Below are 17,775 nucleotides of genomic sequence, written 5' to 3' on the forward strand. Positions count from 1 at the left end.
CATCAGTACTGGTCTCTTCTGGATAGTGACCCAGTGGGTCAGTTTTATCTTCCAGATTTTCTACTGTACATGTATATCACTTTTATAATCAGAAAAGGCTATTAAAAGGGTTTTTAGGTTCTTCGTGTTTCTTTTCTCTTGTTTCTGGAAAGGTTAAGCATTTGGGTTCTTCTGTGACTTTTCTGCTCTCATCTTTCCATTGACATTTTAGGCTCTTGGTGGTTTGTATGAGCTCTTTGTAACAGGATTTTAACCCTATGTCCATTATATTTGTTAAAATGGTTTTTCTGGCTGGTTATTTACCTTTCAGTTTTGTTTCTAATGTTTTCAGTGGATGAAGGTTTATCATTTTATGTAGTCAAACCTATTGATCTTTCCCTTTCAAGATGCCTTCTATTGCTTTTTAAGTTAGAAAGTCCTCTATCAACAAGAGATAAAACAGGTATTGACTTAGCTTTCTTTCTAGTTCTTAGGATTTCTTTTCATTTTTCCTTTCCTTTGTGCCATGTAGCTCTTTGATCTGCTTGGGTTTATTTGGGTTTACAGTGTGCAGATTAATTATTTTCCAAAGAGCTAACTGATTCACATCTTATTGGATAAGACTTTCTTTCCCTCCCATATAGTAATGTCTAACTTATGCTATATTACATTTTTTATAGATAATAAGCTTTTTTGTTTTTAAGTTACCTATTCTGTTATACTGACCTGTTTTTTTTCTTGTATTTCTATTGCACTGTTTTGTTGATTACAGCTTATTCATATACTTAAACTGCCTCTCAGTTTCAACAATTCGTAGGTTTCTTTCACATATTTGTTCTTCCAAGTGACTCAGAACCATTCTGTAAAGGTCAAAAAGGAAAAAACAACAACAACCCACTGAGATTTAAAATGCAATGAAATATTTGAAAAGATAACACGGTCCTTCTACCCACCCTGGGGGTTCATCTCGATACCTATGTCACTTCTATTATAGTTCTTGAGAGAGCTTTGCAGTTTCTCATGTTTCACTGTTTAACCATCCCTACAAGTATGTGGCTAGATGTCCAGAGAAGCGGAAATAATGATAAGAATAATATATTTACATATATGTATGTTATATAATGGGTTTCCCTGGTGGCTCAGCAGTAAGAATCTGCCTGCCAATGTCTTCCAGTGCAGGAGATGCAGGTTTGATCCCTGCATTGAGAAGATTCCCTGCAGAAGGAAATGGCAACCCACTCCAGAATTCTTGCCTGGAAAGTCCCATGGAAAGAGGAGCCTGCTAGGCTATAGTCCGTGGGGTCTTAGAATTGGACATGACTTAGCAACTAAACAACAACATTGTTACGTAACACTATCATTTTTAGTGAGAGAAGCTGCTTTTTGAGAATTGCTATGATTGTGATGTCTACTGGGTCAGTCTTAAATGAGAAAACCAATTTGCAGAATATTGTACAGGTGTATGTGTATGGTTTGTGTGTATTTGCACAAAGATCTGGCAAAGGGTTGAGCACTTTACAATCTAGATAACATGACAGGGAGGGAATGGCGAGGGTGGAGGAATGGAAGGTAGATTCCCTCCACCCCCACACCCCCTGCCTACAGGCACGAAAAAGAAGAAAAAGGAGGAGAAAGTTGCCAAATTGCCTCTATGGTGACTGGTGATCACCCAGTTACCTTTTTCATCCCAGAAGCCGTCCTAGGAGTTCCCCATGGTAGCACCTGCTGGCTGGGTGAAGCTGGGCTTTTTGACTTGGCAGATTTTGCCCCTCCTTACCTTTGGAGTGGGGTGAGGGGAGGCAAGTCTGCTTTGGGCCCTCTTGAGTGGGAGGCCCCAGAGTGTGTGGGAAAGGAGCAGGGTCAGGAGTTTGAGGAGAAAGAAGTCAGTGGGGGAAGCTGGACTCTCAGAGCCTGAGCAGGGAGGCCTGCAGAGCCTGACCCCCACAGTGGGCTCTGTCCTCGGCATTGGGGGGCATGAGTGGCCTGGGCAGGGGAGGCCAGGGCAGTGGGACTGGGCTGGTTTTGGGTGTGGCCCTGGGGCTGTGGTGGAGTGCGGTGCAGGCATTTGTGGGGAGAGAAAGAACAGACGATGAGCCATAGGCTTGCAGGTTTTCACTCTGCCCAACTTCCGACCCCTGGTTCCAGGATTCCAGCCCAAGTGTGAGGTGATGGCTCCAGAAAGCAAGAGCTCTGCACCCCCCTGACAGAGATTTGGTGCCCCTCTACTCCTGGGACCCCAGGTCCCCCTCACCAAGCACATTCTCCAGCACCCAGGAGCCCTGCTTAGATTCTCCAGCTGGGACTGGTGACCAGTAAGGCTCAGCCTTTCGGTTGCTTCCATGTACTTTCAGGGGGTAAGCGAGCAGTTAGCTGGGATATGTGTGTGTGGAGAGAGAGTTACCTAACATCTCTGGGAGGTCAGGAGTTGTGCCCAGGCAGCCTGTTTCCACTCAGAGGTTTGCACATTTGAGAGAACTGGATCTTGGCAACCGGGATCCTTCCCTCTCCGCCCTGTATGCAATTCGGTTTTTAAGTTTCAGCTGCGAGCCGCCAACTGCAGCCCTTGGCTCCTGAGGCACTAATGAGGTCCCTTCCCTTGTAGAGCATGGGCTTGCTTACGAGGAAGCATAATTTGCTGAGCCTTGGAGAAGAGCAGAGAGCTCACGGAGCGCACACCCTGCGCCAGGTACCCAGAGAGCTTCTCGTACCAGTGAATCCCAGGTAGGAAAGAACTCAAGATTCTTTGTGACCTGGGTTGAAAGAAGTCAGTTCCCAGGCACGTAGAAGCCAAAGAAAAAGTTAAAGTATTAGTCACTCACTTGTATCTGACTCTTTGTGACCCTATGGACCACCAGGTTCCTCTGTCCATAGGATTCTCCAGGCAAGAATACTGGAGTGGGTTGCCATGCCCTCCTCCAGGGGATCTTCCCGACCTAGGTGATTGAACCTGGGTCTCCTGCATTGCAGGCAGATTCTTTACCATCTGGGCCACCAGGGAAGCCAAAGGCCCCACTCAAATGTCAGTGGTCGATCACCTCTGGACAATCCAGAATCAAAGGAAGAGTGGTCTTCCTGAGGGCCCACTGACAGAATTCTTAAGAATGGATCCCATGCTGGGCAAGGTGGTGAAGCGGTAACAGAATCTTTCTCCAGTCATACCAAATGTCAGAGGGATCCCATTTGTGGCCTTGCTCCACCCACTTTGGAGCCTGGCTTGGGCAACCCTGAACCCTCACCATCCAAGCCCGTGTCTTTCAGAGGCCCCGGTTGGCCACTCACCAGCAGATCGCTGGACAGCCACCCAAGCCTACTGTGTTCCCTCTCTGTGATGTTGAGACCTCTCAGCTCCAACTGTCTCTTTCTTTGCTCCTCTCCCTCCAGAAGTCAGTTCACAAGGAAGGTTAGTTCCCTGGGCTCCTCTCCAGAAGCTGAGCCTACGTCTCAGGGAGTTGTCTCTCAGCTTTATCCTGTTGACTTTTCCTCCCAGGCCCAGGCAACAGAGAGAGCTCTGAGGCCCACATCAGTACAGTTTTCACCTCCTCAGCAATGTACAACTTGAGTGACAATCACTTTTCTGGAATATCCCTTAAATATTATGTCTGAAAATTCTAGAGTGCTTGCTGGTAGAGAGCAGCAGAAACACCGGGCTGGAAACAGGGTCCACGGTAAAGGGTTAAGAGCTCTAAAATCTGGTCTAATTTAGAGTCTACATGTTTGCACTTTCATCCATTCTACTCCAATGACGTGGCAGCTGTCACTGCCTCTGCCCACTGCGAACTCGTCCTGCCTGAGCCGGGTGGTCTCCTCTGTCTGCTATGGAAGCGTCTGCTCATTAGCTTGTCTGCCTTTGTGAGGACACAGTGTGTGACCGTGTACCTTTAGGGACAGGCAAAGGATGTGAATTCCATAGCAGGGGACGCTGTACAAGGTCCTGCTCTGCTCATATTGTCTGCAGAGCTCTGAGATGGCCACTGAGAGGCTCAGCCGCAGCCAGCTAACCAAACCGTTTAAACGAACCCAGGGCCTTTTAAACAAACCCAGGGCGTCAGAGGATGAGATAGCTGGATGGCATTACTGGTGCAATAGACATGAACTTGGGTAAACTTCGGGCGATGGTGAGGGATAGAGAGGCGTGGCTGCCGCAGTCCCTGGGGTCCCAGAGTCGAACACCACAGGGAGACTAACAGGACCTCTATATGGTGACTGGTCACTAGGGGGCGATCTCACACAGCAAACCTGCAGCCCTCTGAGTTCTGGGAGAAAGCTGAAGGCCTTCACTTGCCCTTCCATGCCTGGGTTTCTCAGTTCAGGGAGGCAATGAACTGAAAACAAGTCCAGGTCAGCAGGCAGGAGCATCTGAGAAGGCATACCTCCCGGCAGCTAAGATGTAACCATGTCCGCGGCACGTCAGTGTGGAGAGAAGCTGAAAGGACAAGAGCTTGTCTGTTTTTACTGGGTATGAAAATGAATTTATTTACACAGTAACATGATGCCACAGAGAACACAGCAAAGTACCACAGCAAACCAAAGGGCGGCGCCGCCTGGTGACAGAGGGGACCTTTCGTTGGTAGGTTTTTACAGCTCTACAATGTGTTAAGTAGAGAGGTGAAGCTCCAGGAAAGAACAAAAGAAACAAGATTTTCAAAAAGCGAGCATGGGCAGAACCAGTGGGGAATGAGAGAGAGAGCGGAATGAGGACTGCCATGATTCAAATCACTGAGAAGGACAACATCTTGCTTCTGCCCTCATTTCATACCAAAATGCCCGGCATGTCAACAGAAAAAAATCCCATCCCGGTGTGTTCGCATGTAACACCCTTTAAAACTGCTAAGGGAGGGGATAACCAAGTAGTTATTTGGAGCAAGTTTCCTGAAGCAGTGTGGTTTATCTTTCAAAAATGCTACCCTGAAGCCATAGGGCTGGTTCAACATTCAAGTTATCGGGAGCGCGGACACACACACACACACACTTTCCACACACTACACGGGCAAAGTGGATTTTCCATAATATAATATTTGTAGCAAAATATATGACTCTGTACTTCTGCTAGGTTAAAAAATGTCCGACCTCTTTTGATTCCCTGAAACGTTCTTGATTTGAAAAATAAAAGTGGAGGCAAATGGGTGGGGAAAAGTGAGAAGCTGGAATAAACGCGGAGGCTCTCCGGCGTGGGAAACACCTGACGCGGGATGTCCCGGATGCAAGCCCCTGCAGCCCACCGGGGTAAAAGGGGAAAAGCTTCTGCAGTGGCTGACGCAAAAACCTACTCTAATTTCAAACAGCTGCGGAGAGAGGGTGTTTAACAGCTGTATAGCACCTTGTACTTTCTGGGCACTTATAAATATTAAATGGTGGTGGTGATGAGTGGTGAACACCTCGGTTTATAAAAAAATACTACATTTTTAAAAAGAAAATTCCCAAGAGTTTTTTTTAAACAAACCTATTGAAACTACCACATCTCTTAAAAAAAGAAAAAAAAAAAAAATCCTCAGCTTTTAGTATTACAGGGATATGATGTTCCCAAGCTCAAGTTTGGGTGATTGTCACAATCATGTAAATGGGAGGGGATAGTTCCTTCTCCTGAAATGCTAGGGAATTTATAATCTGCCCAAGGTTTTCGTTAGCATCATCTTCCCCCCCACCCCATACACAAAATGGACTTGTTTTTTAAAAAATAGGTGCTTTTTTGAGGATGGTTTACTTGATCAGTGGAATACCTGGATGTGGAATGCATGTGAATTCTCTTCCCATGGCATCTGTCATAACTCAGCCTCATCACCTAAAAAACATCAGGACAAAGAGGCTTGGTTTCTTTGGTATAATCTCTATCTTGAATCTTGCGTGGCACCACTCAAGGCTTCCCTAATGGCATTGTTTTTGGTCCATGGAATCCCGTTTGGTGCTACCGTCAGCACAGGCTGCAGTGCACACTTGAGCAAGAGTGGCACTTGGATTTGTCTTGGCACAGCACTTTGGGCCTTTGAGAATATGGGCTTCAATGAGGTAAAACTAACCACCTGCTATCATGGGCAGCCATCCTGTTCACTCATTATGCTGAACCAGAATTTTTACTCCTTGTCAACTAGTAAGGGGAATAAAAAACATGTCAGAATTAGCCCAGGAAGTCAAGTTACTCCCTGCCCATCCCAAGTATGTTCATACTTTATTTATACATCTAGAATCATTTGGAATACAGTGCAGTATCCTGAGCCCATCCCAATTTTTGGAACCCATATTTTTTTCAGATCATTGCTGGTAACATCTAGGGAAAACTTCTATCAGCAAAACTAAGGTAATTTCCTAGCACCAAAGTATTCTTAATTCAAATGTGCGAAGTGGAGTGCAATCCTTCTATGCCCTACTGTTTAGTAGGCCCCAAAGATCTTTCATGGATATTTTATAATGCTAGAGACTTTAAAATACAATTTTAGGTAGTCTAATTCCCAGGATTATCATTAATATTTCCAGAGGCTCAGATCTCTTGGTTTAGAGTTTTCTAAGTTCACAAACTTGGACTGAGTTTGGAAGCACAACTGGCCCCCAATGACAGTGAAAGGCTACTCAGACTCTTAAAATTCTAACCAACAGATCTTACTTTTGGCCCCTCAGCATCAGCAGATTAGGGAATGTGAGTGCTTTGCTCCCCTATATATCTCACCCAGTTTATCTTCTGAGGGCAAAACTTAAAACCCACTGCCATATCCTGGCTTCCAATTCTGACTTAGCCTATGGCTTGGGGGACGTCCTTCACCATTCTTTTGTTGTTGATGCCATGGGTTGCAACTGTTCTTTCCACCATCTTGCTGTTATTCTTGATGAAGTAGCTTCTTGACATCATGCTAGTGCACCAAGGGCTCTCCTCAGGCGAACAAGGGAGCCCTTTCACAGCCCCCCACCTTCCCGTGGAACATCTAATTCCTTTCCTCCCAGACGAGGTTAGCACGCTAACAAGGCACTCTGCTGTACATTCAGTCTTGGTCTTGGCTACTCCAGCCATTGTCCTGTTTCTCTAGTACCTAAAAGTGTACGAGAGATTATTCTTGCTCATGTGGCTTAAGGAAAAGTTCCAATAGCGGCTTAATTGTTCAAATTCTTAATATACATGGAAGAATCTATAGTACAGACTTCAAAAGAAGAGAAAAAATCCAATCCGTATTGAAGACAATAATTTGATGTTACTTGAGAAAACTTAAAGTGCTATACTAGTCACAATCCAAAACTCATATATATATATATATATATATTATATGTATAAATATGTAAGTCTGTGTCTGAGTGCAGGATTTCTTTGCAGTTGATGAATGAATTCAAAGTTTCTGCTACAATTAAAATGGAAATGCAAAATATATGTGTCAGTATGAGATTGAATTTCATAATTTTGGAAAAATATTTGGAGGACCATCTGACAATACCTCTTGCCTAGAAATAGGGTTATCTTGCCTATTCCGTTTTCACCTGTAACACCTTCGTCCTTCCCCACCTTACATTCTTCGGCCCTCACTCAGAGAACTATTAATCTAGCCACCTGTCTTGGAGGAGCCCGAGTCCCTTCCTGACTAGCTGGCATTCATCTTTTGCCCTTAACAAGTCCGACCATGAAAACAGTACTAAACGCATCTAATGTGAAAAGGTGTTCGGTTCGCCAGTGCTATGAGATAATGGTAGTGGAGGGTGTCCGTGCTTATAATATTATCGAGTTAAAATGAAGAAGACTGGATCCAAGTCAAAACAGAAACAGGAGAAAAAAAGGAGGGTGGTGGTGGTGAAGGATACCTATAAAACAAACAAAGGGGCCAGGAAACATTCTTCATTAAATATGAAACTGCATTAAATAGTCAACATTCAAATTCACACGGGCAAGGCAGCATGAGAGTGACATTGAGGACGTGTCTCAATGTCAAACCATGGAGAGCAGGCTGCTCAGGGGGCGTGCTGGCTGACAGGGCCAGTGGTCTGTGCGCTGCCACTTCAGTGTATAACTGGGCAGGGGCTTATGTGCACGTGGGTTAGCTAACGTCACCTAATAAAGCCTGCTAGGCAAAGTGAGGCCAGGCTGCAGGACGCCGAGAGCGAGCGGACGGCTGGCCTGCAGCGCGCGCCCATCCTGTGGCCATTCCCAGGGGGCAGAGCCTTGCACTCTGGCCAGAGGAGACAAGACTCTGTGTGGGCCAACCAGCTCTCTTCCCTGGAAGTCCTAAACTGCTGGCCGGGAGGACAGGGGCATCCTCCAGATGGGCCTCACGGGTCCCATTCTCGTTTAAAAAAAAAGAAAAAGAAGCAAAGAAGAGCACAATAAAATACATTCTTCTCCTTTCTTGATCCTCTTTGATACAGGCGAATCACATGAAAGGTGGTTAATAATGTTAAAAGTTTAGAAATTACCAAAAGGCCACTAACGTGCTACCTAAGTAATACTGCACAATCAGGCTTGGCTTTAACAAGCTCTGCACTGGCTGATGCGGGGCCCAGGGCTGTCTTGCCCACCAGGCAGAGGACGTGTCTATCAACCCTGCCACAGGTTGCTCCCCCAGAGGCCTGGCCTCTACTTCCAGCGGGCATGTGCACACACACGGGTATACACGTGTACACACACTCACACTGTCTGAGTGACTCTTGGGATTTCAAAGTTGAAGTAAACAGAACAGATACTCACAGTTTTGAATAACACACACACACACACACACACACACACACACACACACACACACACGGTGGAAGGGACACTCGTCTCAGCGCAAATATGTGCCAAGGGAAGAAGGGGAGGGTTTCTGTGGATATTGCTTCAGGTGAAGTTGCAACATAAACACTATATATACAGCTAAAAAAAATACATACAAAAATTGCACATGTATCCATAGGAGGGGAGCACAGACCCCATGCAGGGTGAACGGCTCTCAGCCACCCACCTCAGCAACGCAAACTCCCTATGAGCTGCCCTCAGTGCTGTGTCTGAGTCACCGGGAGCAACGTGCCCGTGCAGCTGGGAGGCGGTCTCTCTAGACAATGTGGGCATTGCAAAGAGGAGGTCAGCGGTCTCATCAGTGGCCTTCTCCCCTTCCTCTGCCTTCTGGCCATCCTAATAGCCAGCCACACCATGCCCTTGAGGGAGACGTTACGGCTCAACGGACAGCCATTTCCAAGCAGAGCTGTTGTCTACAGCATTTGGTAGACTAGTTAACACCGGCTGCTGATAGAAGGAGGCTGGCCAATTACGGCTCAGGGGAAAACTGTGATCTGGGTACCGGCAGCCCTGGCTGCCAACGCTGACAGCTCTGACAGTAATCAAAGAACGGTCCTTTAAACTCTGTTCCCCTGATGGCCCCTAGAGAACTGCACATGCAGGAGCACCATCTCCTTGTGTCCTGCTAGCTATTTGTAAGATCTGAACTGCACTCTGCCCTGTTGGGGCACTGGTGACACCACCTTGGGTCAGCTCTGTCATGGGCTGATAAACCCAAACTTTACTGGCAAGTGGGGACAGAACCAAGGTGAAGGAGATTCAGGCAGTGGCAGCACGAGGGGAGACTTAGGGCCATCCTCCATACAGTGCACACACTTACTGATAATGGAAACCAAATGGGTGCATGACCCTAAGGATGGATTCTCTCTCCTTGTCCTTCTACCATCTACTGGAACAAAGGATGTAATTCCTGGAACCAAAACTGTGCTGATGCTAAGGATGGCAGTTCTGCCTGGTAAGAGAGCCAGTTATTGATCCTTTAAAGGAAAAGAGTTTGTTGTGAAAGTTTAGTAGACGATGGTAAGTACTGGTTAAATCTGTCTATTGCTAGTGAGAATAAATACATGGTGTTAAAAAGACAGGTGATACTCAGAGTTCTGGAGGAACTTGACCCAGCTCATGGAGTTCAAACCAGAGGAGCTGTCACTTCAAGGACGCATCTTCATATTTCCTGCACTTGGGGACAATTAGGACAGAAGGTGTTCCCATGAATGGCAGCTGCACATTTGTGCGGCTGACTTTCCCTAATGTTAAGATGGACTCAGTGTCTCACTGGACTTGGATGGGGATGGAAGGCTTGTCTCTCCTCTTTCCTTGAATTCTGTATGAGTACCAGGAAGGGGAAATGTGTGGGCAACTTGAAGAAGGTGACACATGAAGTAAGAGCAGGGACCGGGACATGTTAACGGGGCTGCAGGATTTTCACAACACAGCTGAGAGAGTCCGGAGTGGCAAAAGCCAGATACTGAGCACAAAGCCAGTCCTCCAGGCTGATGCCAGCCTCCCGGTCCAGGGACTTCTCGGCAAACTTGATCATGAGCAGTGTGCGCTTGATGTCCAGCCAGTTCTGGAGCAGGGTATTCCTCTGAGCGGGGCTGGGGGAGGCAGTGAAAGTCTGGAAGAGATCTTCCCGGGGACCCCAGAGCAGACACTGGAGGATGCCTTTGGCATCTGAAATGAGGATCCGCTCAGAAGGGTTGGGATTCAGGAGGCAGCTGGCCAGCTGCTGCAGGCCCCGGGAATAGGGGGAGCGGAGTGGGATGCGGGGCAGGTCGGCTCGAGTGTACTCCTTTTCCTTCAGCTCTGGGTTCTCATCAAAAGGGTTGGGCAGGTGCAGCATCTCGTAGATGAGGATGCCTGTCTGGAACTCATCACACTTTTTATATTGCGTGGCCGTGATGATCTCCGGGGCGAGGCGGGACTGGTCCCGGAGGATCTCAGGGTCTACCAAATGGCTCTTCTGCTTGGCCTGGGAGAAGTTGCTGACGATGAGCCTCGTGGGACAGGACGGGGTGGGGCTAGGCTCCGTGGGTCCCAGGCCCTGGGTGGGCCCCCCGGGCTGGTAGTGGACGAGCAGCAGGTTCTCCAGACGCAGATCGCAGTGGGTGACGTGGTAGGGTTTGAGGTGCTCCAGGCCCGAGCACAGCTGCAGAAGCAGCAGACACACTTGCCTCTCGTACGCGTCCGGGCTTTTCCCATGCTGTGCCAGGGAGTCGCGCACAAAGTCGGCCACTGTGAGACAGGGAACCTCTCTAGTGATGACCACAACGTGGCTCCTCTGCTTCCTGCTGACGACTGCCTGGCTTTCTTTGTGGGACGACGACTCTGCTTCGGAGCCCAGGTCTGGGCTCTTCCCATCAGCTTCTCCTTTCACCTCTTCTGGTGCTTCCATGTCATCCTCCTCCTCTTCGGGGGCGTCGGGGTCCTCCCAGGGAAGCAGGCGCTTAGGAACTTCGGCAAGGAAGTGACCGCAGTCCTGCTGGATGTTAAAATGGACAGCCAGACTCTGCCGGATGGCCAAGCTGTGGTAATACTGCTGCGATTCCTTAGCTTTGCTCTTACAGATCTGAAGGAAGAAAGCAAAGAACACAATTTAAAATGCACACCATCATAACACGGCTTCTGATTTGTAAAGAGGGGTTAACTAGAAGGTGACTGGTAGGAGTCTGGAGTAGCGAGAGCAACAGTGTTGCAGTGGAGATACAGCAATAGGGTTGAGTTTTTCAGAAAGGGTTTTGGTGACTGTGTTGGGTGACAGAAACAGTGTCTTCATGCTTAACCCATCACGTGTACTATCTCTAGTCCTTACATGTGCGTCTGTGCTAAGTTGGTTCAGTTGTGTCTGACTCTTTGTGACCGGATGGCTTGTAGGCCGCCAGGCTCCTCTGTTCATGGGATTCTCCAGGAAAGAATACTGGAGGGGGTTGCCATGCCCTCCTCCAGGGAATCTTCCCCACCCAGGGATCAAACTTGCCTTTCTTGTGGCTACTGCACTGCAGGTGGACTCTTCAGCACTGAGCCCTCAGGGAAGCCTTCTAGTGCTTCCACTAACTCCTTAAAGAAAAACCACTACAATATTGTAAAGTAATTAGCCTCCAACTAATAAAAATAAATGAAAAAAAAAAAAAGAAGAATAGGCTGTGCGTGTGCATGGTTAGTCGCTCAGTCGTATCCAACTCTTTGTGACTCCGTGGGCTACAGCCTGCCAGGCTCCTCTGTCTATGGAATTCTCCAGGCAAGAATACTGGAGTGGGTTGCCATTTCCTTCTCCAGGGGATCTTCCTAACTCAGGGATCAAACCTGTGTCTCCTGCATTGCAGGCAGATTCTTTACTGCTGAGCCATCTGGGAAGCCCAAAGTAGGCTGAAGACTTAAGAATTTAAAAAACAAAATCAAAAAACACAAACCCAGGGCCACTAGTTTGCAAACCTAAGTCTGCCCGACACCAAAGCTTCCTCCTTCCACTCTACCTTGCCCCTCATCTAGAAAAATGAAAAACAAAAAAGTCATTTTCCATTTATGCTTTCTTTCTGTGGAGTTTTATAGCCCAGACTTACAGAGCAGCTTAATAAATAGCTTATAACATAGGCCAGAATACCTTATATCACTGGTCAGGAGACTTGACATAGAATTGGCCAGGTAAACTGTGGGTCTTCCTAACTTTTCAGGGAATGTCATTGTGATGGTCCCAGGCACTCATGGGTAAAGAAGAAAGTTTGAGAGAATCATTCGTCTCATCTAGCCAGAGCAAAACCACCATTTCAATGGCAGCAGTCTGAGTTTTACATTTTCTCTCTCTCTCTTTTTTTTGAACAACAATCTATACCCAGCTTTTATTACTTAACAATATGTCTTGAAACTGTTCCATAGATAGCATACCATTAATAGTTTTTTTAAATAGCTACATACATTCCAGTGCATGGACATATAAGAAGAGTTCAGTTACCCCTCTCTACTGGCAGACATTCAGGTCCTTTCCAGCTACAGACAATATTGCAGTGAAAAGCCTCATACATCCCCAGATTGCTTGTGTATGAGGATACCTGTAGGATAAGTTTCCAGAAGTGGAAGTGCTGAGTCAAAGGGGATCTGTATTTAGATGTTTGATAAATGTTACCAAATTGCCTCTATCAAGTTGAGTCAGTTTGCACATCACCAGTGGTGCAGGGGGGTGGGGGTGGGGGTGGGTGGGGTGCTTGGTCTCTTCCCATCCTTGCCAGCCTATCATGTTTACAAGCTTTATCTCTACTGATCTGATAACTGCAGAAAAGTATCTTTGGAGATAGTATTTTTAATGAGTTATTGAGCACCTCTTCACATCTTTAAGGGTCCACTGTAATTTCCCCCTTTTCATTACCATTAACTATCTCTTTATGAAGTGAAGTGAAGTGAAAGTTGCTCAGTTGTGCCTGACTCTTTGCGACCCCATGGACTATATAGTTCATGGAATTCTCCAGGCCAGAATACTGGATTGGGTAGCCTTTCCCTTGGGGATCTTCCCAACCCCGGGATTGAACCCAGGTGTCCTGCATTGCAGGTGGATTCTTTATCAGCTGAGCCACAAGGGAAGCCCAAGAATACTGGAGTGGGTTGCCTAGCAGTGGATCTTCCCAACCCAGGAATCGAAATGGGGTCTCCTGCATTGCAGGCAGATTCTTTACCAACTGAGCTATGAGGGAAGATTCCCTATTTCTTCATATCCTTTGCCTATTTTCCTCCATTTGAGTCACTGGTGGTTCATTTCACTTAAAAAAAATTACAGTATAATTGTTTTACCGTGGTGTATTAATGTTTGCTTACGATGAGGTGAATCAGCTGTGTATATACATCTGTCCCCTCCCTTTGGACCTCCCTCCCCCCAGTCCCTCTATCCCACCTTCTAGATCCTCACAGAGCACTGGGTGAGCTCCCTGAGCTTTACAGCAGCTTCCCACTAGCTATTTATTTTACACACAGTAGTGCGTATTACTGGACTTCCCTCATGGCTCAGATAGTAAAGAAACTGCCTGCAGTGCAGGAGACCTGGGTTCGATCCCTGGGTTGGGAATATCCCCTGGAGAAGGGAATGGCTACCCACTCCAGTATTCTGGTCTGGGAAATCCCATGGACAGAGGACCCTAGCGGGTTACAGCCCATGGGGTTGCAAAGAGTCGAACATGAGTGAATATGTATTATATGTCAATCTTAACTCCCAATTTGTCCCCCCTGTCCCTTTCAGCCTGTGTCCACATGTCTGTTCTCTATATCTGTATCTCTATTCCTGCCCTGAAAAATAGTTTCATCTATATCATTTTTCTATTATATCTCAGGTGGCTCAGTGGTAAAGAATCCACCTGCAATTCAGGAGACGTGGGTTTCATCCCTGGGTCAGGAAGATCCCCTGCAGAAAGAAATGGCAATCTACTCCAGTAATCTTGTCTGGGAAATTCCATGGAGAGAGGAGACTGGCGGGCTAAAGCAAAAGGGGTCACAAAAGAGTTGGACATGACTTAGTGACTAAACAACATCATTTTTCCAGATTCCACATATACGTGTTAATATATAATATTTGTTTTTTTCTTTCTGATTTCTTCACTGTGTATGACAGACTCTAGGCCCATCCACATCTCTACAAATGACCCAATTCTGTTCCTTTTTATGGCTGAGTAATATTCCATTGTAGATATTCATCTATCATTGGACATTTAGGTTGTTTCCATGTCCTGGCTATTGTAAACAGTGCTGCAACGCTATCTACACTGAACATTGGGATAGATTAAAAAAATATGCAAACAATAAATGCTAGAGAGGATGTGAAGAAAAGAGAACCTTCTTGCACTGTTGGTGGGAATGTAAACTGATGCAGTCACTGTGGAGAACAGTAGGAAGGTTCTTTACAAAACTAAAAATAGAACTACCATATGACCCAGCAATTACACTACTGAGCATATACTGAGACAACCATGCTTCAAAATGACATGTGTACATTTTCTCTTAACAGGACAATATTCAAGCAATAAGGCCTCTCAAAAAGAATCTTATTAAGTGGTTATGGATCAAGGAAGAATTTTTTGAACAAAAACATTAGCCAAGAGTTCTACATCCTAAAACAACTATTGTATTTCTAGTCTTAAAGGGTTAGAAAAGCAATAAATAAATAAAAATCACCCCTAAAATGATTATCCTCATGATACGATATGAGAAGCTGACAATGGAAGGCTGAGTCTCCAACACTATTCATAGATTGTAACAGCCTGGTCCGGACAGCTCCTCCACAAGACCCTGGGAACCAAGAACAAACTTGCCACTTTTCCTCCTTGGCAGGAGCACGCTGCTGCACCTCACAGACACCGACGCCTCCCAGCAACAGGTGCTCTGCAGTGTCTACAATTTACTCGTTTATTGTGGTGACACAGAAAAAGCAAATTTGGAAAAGCTTTTCTAGCCTTCTCTATTTACAAAGAAAAATGTACATTTTCTTAGGAGGATGCTGATGGATCCTCAGTTCTGGGAAGCAGCAGGCTCTGATTTCCATCAAAATAGATGCTTTAAAAAAGGAGCTGTGGCAAGGGAGTCTGAAGGAGAGGAACACCAGAAGGATGTTCCTCTCTTTTATGGTATTTATACATATTTATTACAGTGGTCGATGACATACACGCACACACACAAGCACACTTGAGAGAGAGATGTGAAAAAAAGTTTCTTCGTCTTCTACCACGAACTTCATCAGTTTTTGGCATTTTTCCTTTATGCAAACTTCTGGTCTTGAAACAGAGATATCGCCAGGCTGAGTTCAAGTTCAAATATATATCTTTCAGAAAGCATTATCTTTGCAAAGCTTTCTAAGTCTCAGCACATGCAGTATAATATATAATCCTGTATGCTCATCAATCACAACATGAATTCTTTCTATACTGTACTGTTGGCAATATTTCATATTTATATGTCACTAGGTATTTAAAAATCTTATACTAGTCATCATTTAGTTGCATGCGAGTTAGATCTAGGACACGACACATTCCAGTTTTAATAATTTGCCCAATATCACACTGCCCACTAGAATGGAAGTTCAAAGGTCCCAACTCCTCAGCCTCTGAAAAGCCAGTCAAACACCACTGAGTTCGGCTGAATGAGACTGTAGTTAAACCCTGTCACCCTAGAGAAGGGAAACTTGCCAAGGACTTGAAAGGCCTAGCATTTAGCCCCGCTACCAGCTGTGTAACCTTGGTCATTTCTCTTAATTTCTCTGGGTCTCAGTCTTTCTAAGTAAAGGAGACAACATAAAGAATACCGAAACCTCCTTCACAGGGCAGTTGTGAGAATCAAGTGAGATCAAGTATGTAGAGCGTAATTGTGAACTGCTGCTGCCGTGCTGTCCTGCACGCAGTTGCTCAGTCGTGTCTGACTCTGCGACCCCATGGACTGCAGTCCGCCAGACTCCTCTGTCCACGGGGATTCTCCAGAAAAGCATACTGGAGTGGGCTGCCATGCCCCCCTCCAGGGGATCTTCCCAACCCAGGGATCAAACCCAGGTCTCCCTCATTGCAGGTGGCTTCTTTACTATCTGAGTCACCTGGGAAACCCCTGTAAACTACTAAGCTGTACAAATGTCATTCATAATGACTAAAAAATGACAACTTGTAAATGTTAACAAGTGATGCATTATAGAATCCTCACATTTTTTTAAACAGAGAGCAAGACAGAAAATTTCATCTTTCTTTGGGGTCTGAGAGCTACACGCCCCAGCAGTGAGGCTCTCTGATGACAGGATTGGCAGAGGGTGCCTAAACAGGGACCATTAAGGTTTCCCACCTCCATGCCAGGTCAGCCCTGACCAACAAGTCGAGATCAGCACTAAGATGGGCCAGTCTAAGACTAAGGAAGAGAACTGCTTAGCCAAACTGTAGTTTTCACTGTGCCAAGTTGCACAGAAAAAAACTTCTCACCTCGTGGCTTGCCATTAAAAGCAGAGAAGATATTCTAATTGCTACTTCTATTCTAACTGTATCTATACACAGTCCATACACACCCCCACACACAATTTTAGAAGCTATCTCAGAGTTTTGTGAGTAGATAAGAACATGGATGGATACTACAACAGGAATTTATGTTTGGCTTCACAGATCAACTTGAGATAAAGGTTCAAAGTGATTTATGAAGAAGAAATGATAAATTGTTCAGTCACTTCGGATGCTCTGAAGGAAAATAGTCTGCTTAGAGAGCCAAGCTGAGGAGCTGGCACTTCCTTATCTCTTCATCTTATAATATGGAGACAGGCTGAAGAATCACTGGTCACTCTAGTTGTAAGGGCAGAGGAAAAAGGGAGAAGACTGGAGTATGACAGAAGAAAACAAAATACTAGTGCTTTTAATTAGATCATAACTAAGAAAACAGTTACAACCAAAACACAGACCTATGGAGATTTCCATAACAGGGTTTTTCATATGGTGAGTATCTCATAAATCTTTATTATGGAGGCTGCGATGATGTTAATTTAGGTAGGAGTGTTATATTATTCTCTTCACCACAAAGTAGCCATTTTTCAAATGTTAATAACTTGGCTCCTTTGGTTTAAAAAAAAGCCTTAGAATGACTTGGCTTCAGATGATGAATTTCTAGTTCAAAAGTCATTTCAGAAAACAAGCCACTCTTTCCAGAACAAACAAAGAGGGGTCTTCTGCTGCTTGCTGTTTTTCCCTTCTTCTCTACTCAGTATTTTCTCTAGCAGAGATCAAAGTAACTTCTTGGCCTCCCATTTTCATTTACCTTTCTTGAAAGGAATTCACATTCCTTCCTTACAGAGGGTAGCTGGCTTTCAGTTGAAGCCAGCTACCCAAGCTTCCACTCCCCAAGAAGAATGATTTCCACAGGACTCCTTGGCTCCACAAAATTCTGAAATAGGAACAAAACTGGAGCTGGAATGGTCCCATGTCTTCATGTAAGATTCCCTTTTGTAATGGGAGAGAAATCATCTTATATTTGTTTTCACTATGTATGTGAAAACCTATTTAAAATGCTGCAGATTTTTGGCAGACTCTATTGCGCACATTTTCTGAATGGGAAGAAAGGCCCTAGGA

The 17,775-nt window shown here is 45.6% G+C and overlaps 1 protein-coding gene across 11 annotated transcripts in view; it reads right to left on the bottom strand.

Moving 5' to 3' along the window:
• Positions 1 to 4,418: 4,418 nt before the first annotated feature.
• The window catches only part of PEAK1 (pseudopodium enriched atypical kinase 1), a 309,359-nt gene continuing 296,002 nt past the window's right edge, over positions 4,419 to 17,775 (bottom strand). For all 11 annotated transcript variants that reach the window (XM_065906976.1, XM_065906968.1, XM_065906966.1 and 8 more), the window contains one exon: positions 4,419 to 11,285. In XM_065906976.1, the coding sequence (XP_065763048.1) occupies positions 10,122 to 11,285 (1,164 nt within the window). In that variant the 3' untranslated portion in view covers positions 4,419 to 10,121. The remainder of the gene's footprint in view (positions 11,286 to 17,775) is intronic.

Source organism: Muntiacus reevesi, chromosome 15 (genome assembly GCF_963930625.1).
Source record: "Muntiacus reevesi chromosome 15, mMunRee1.1, whole genome shotgun sequence".
NCBI lineage: Eukaryota > Metazoa > Chordata > Mammalia > Artiodactyla > Cervidae > Muntiacus > Muntiacus reevesi.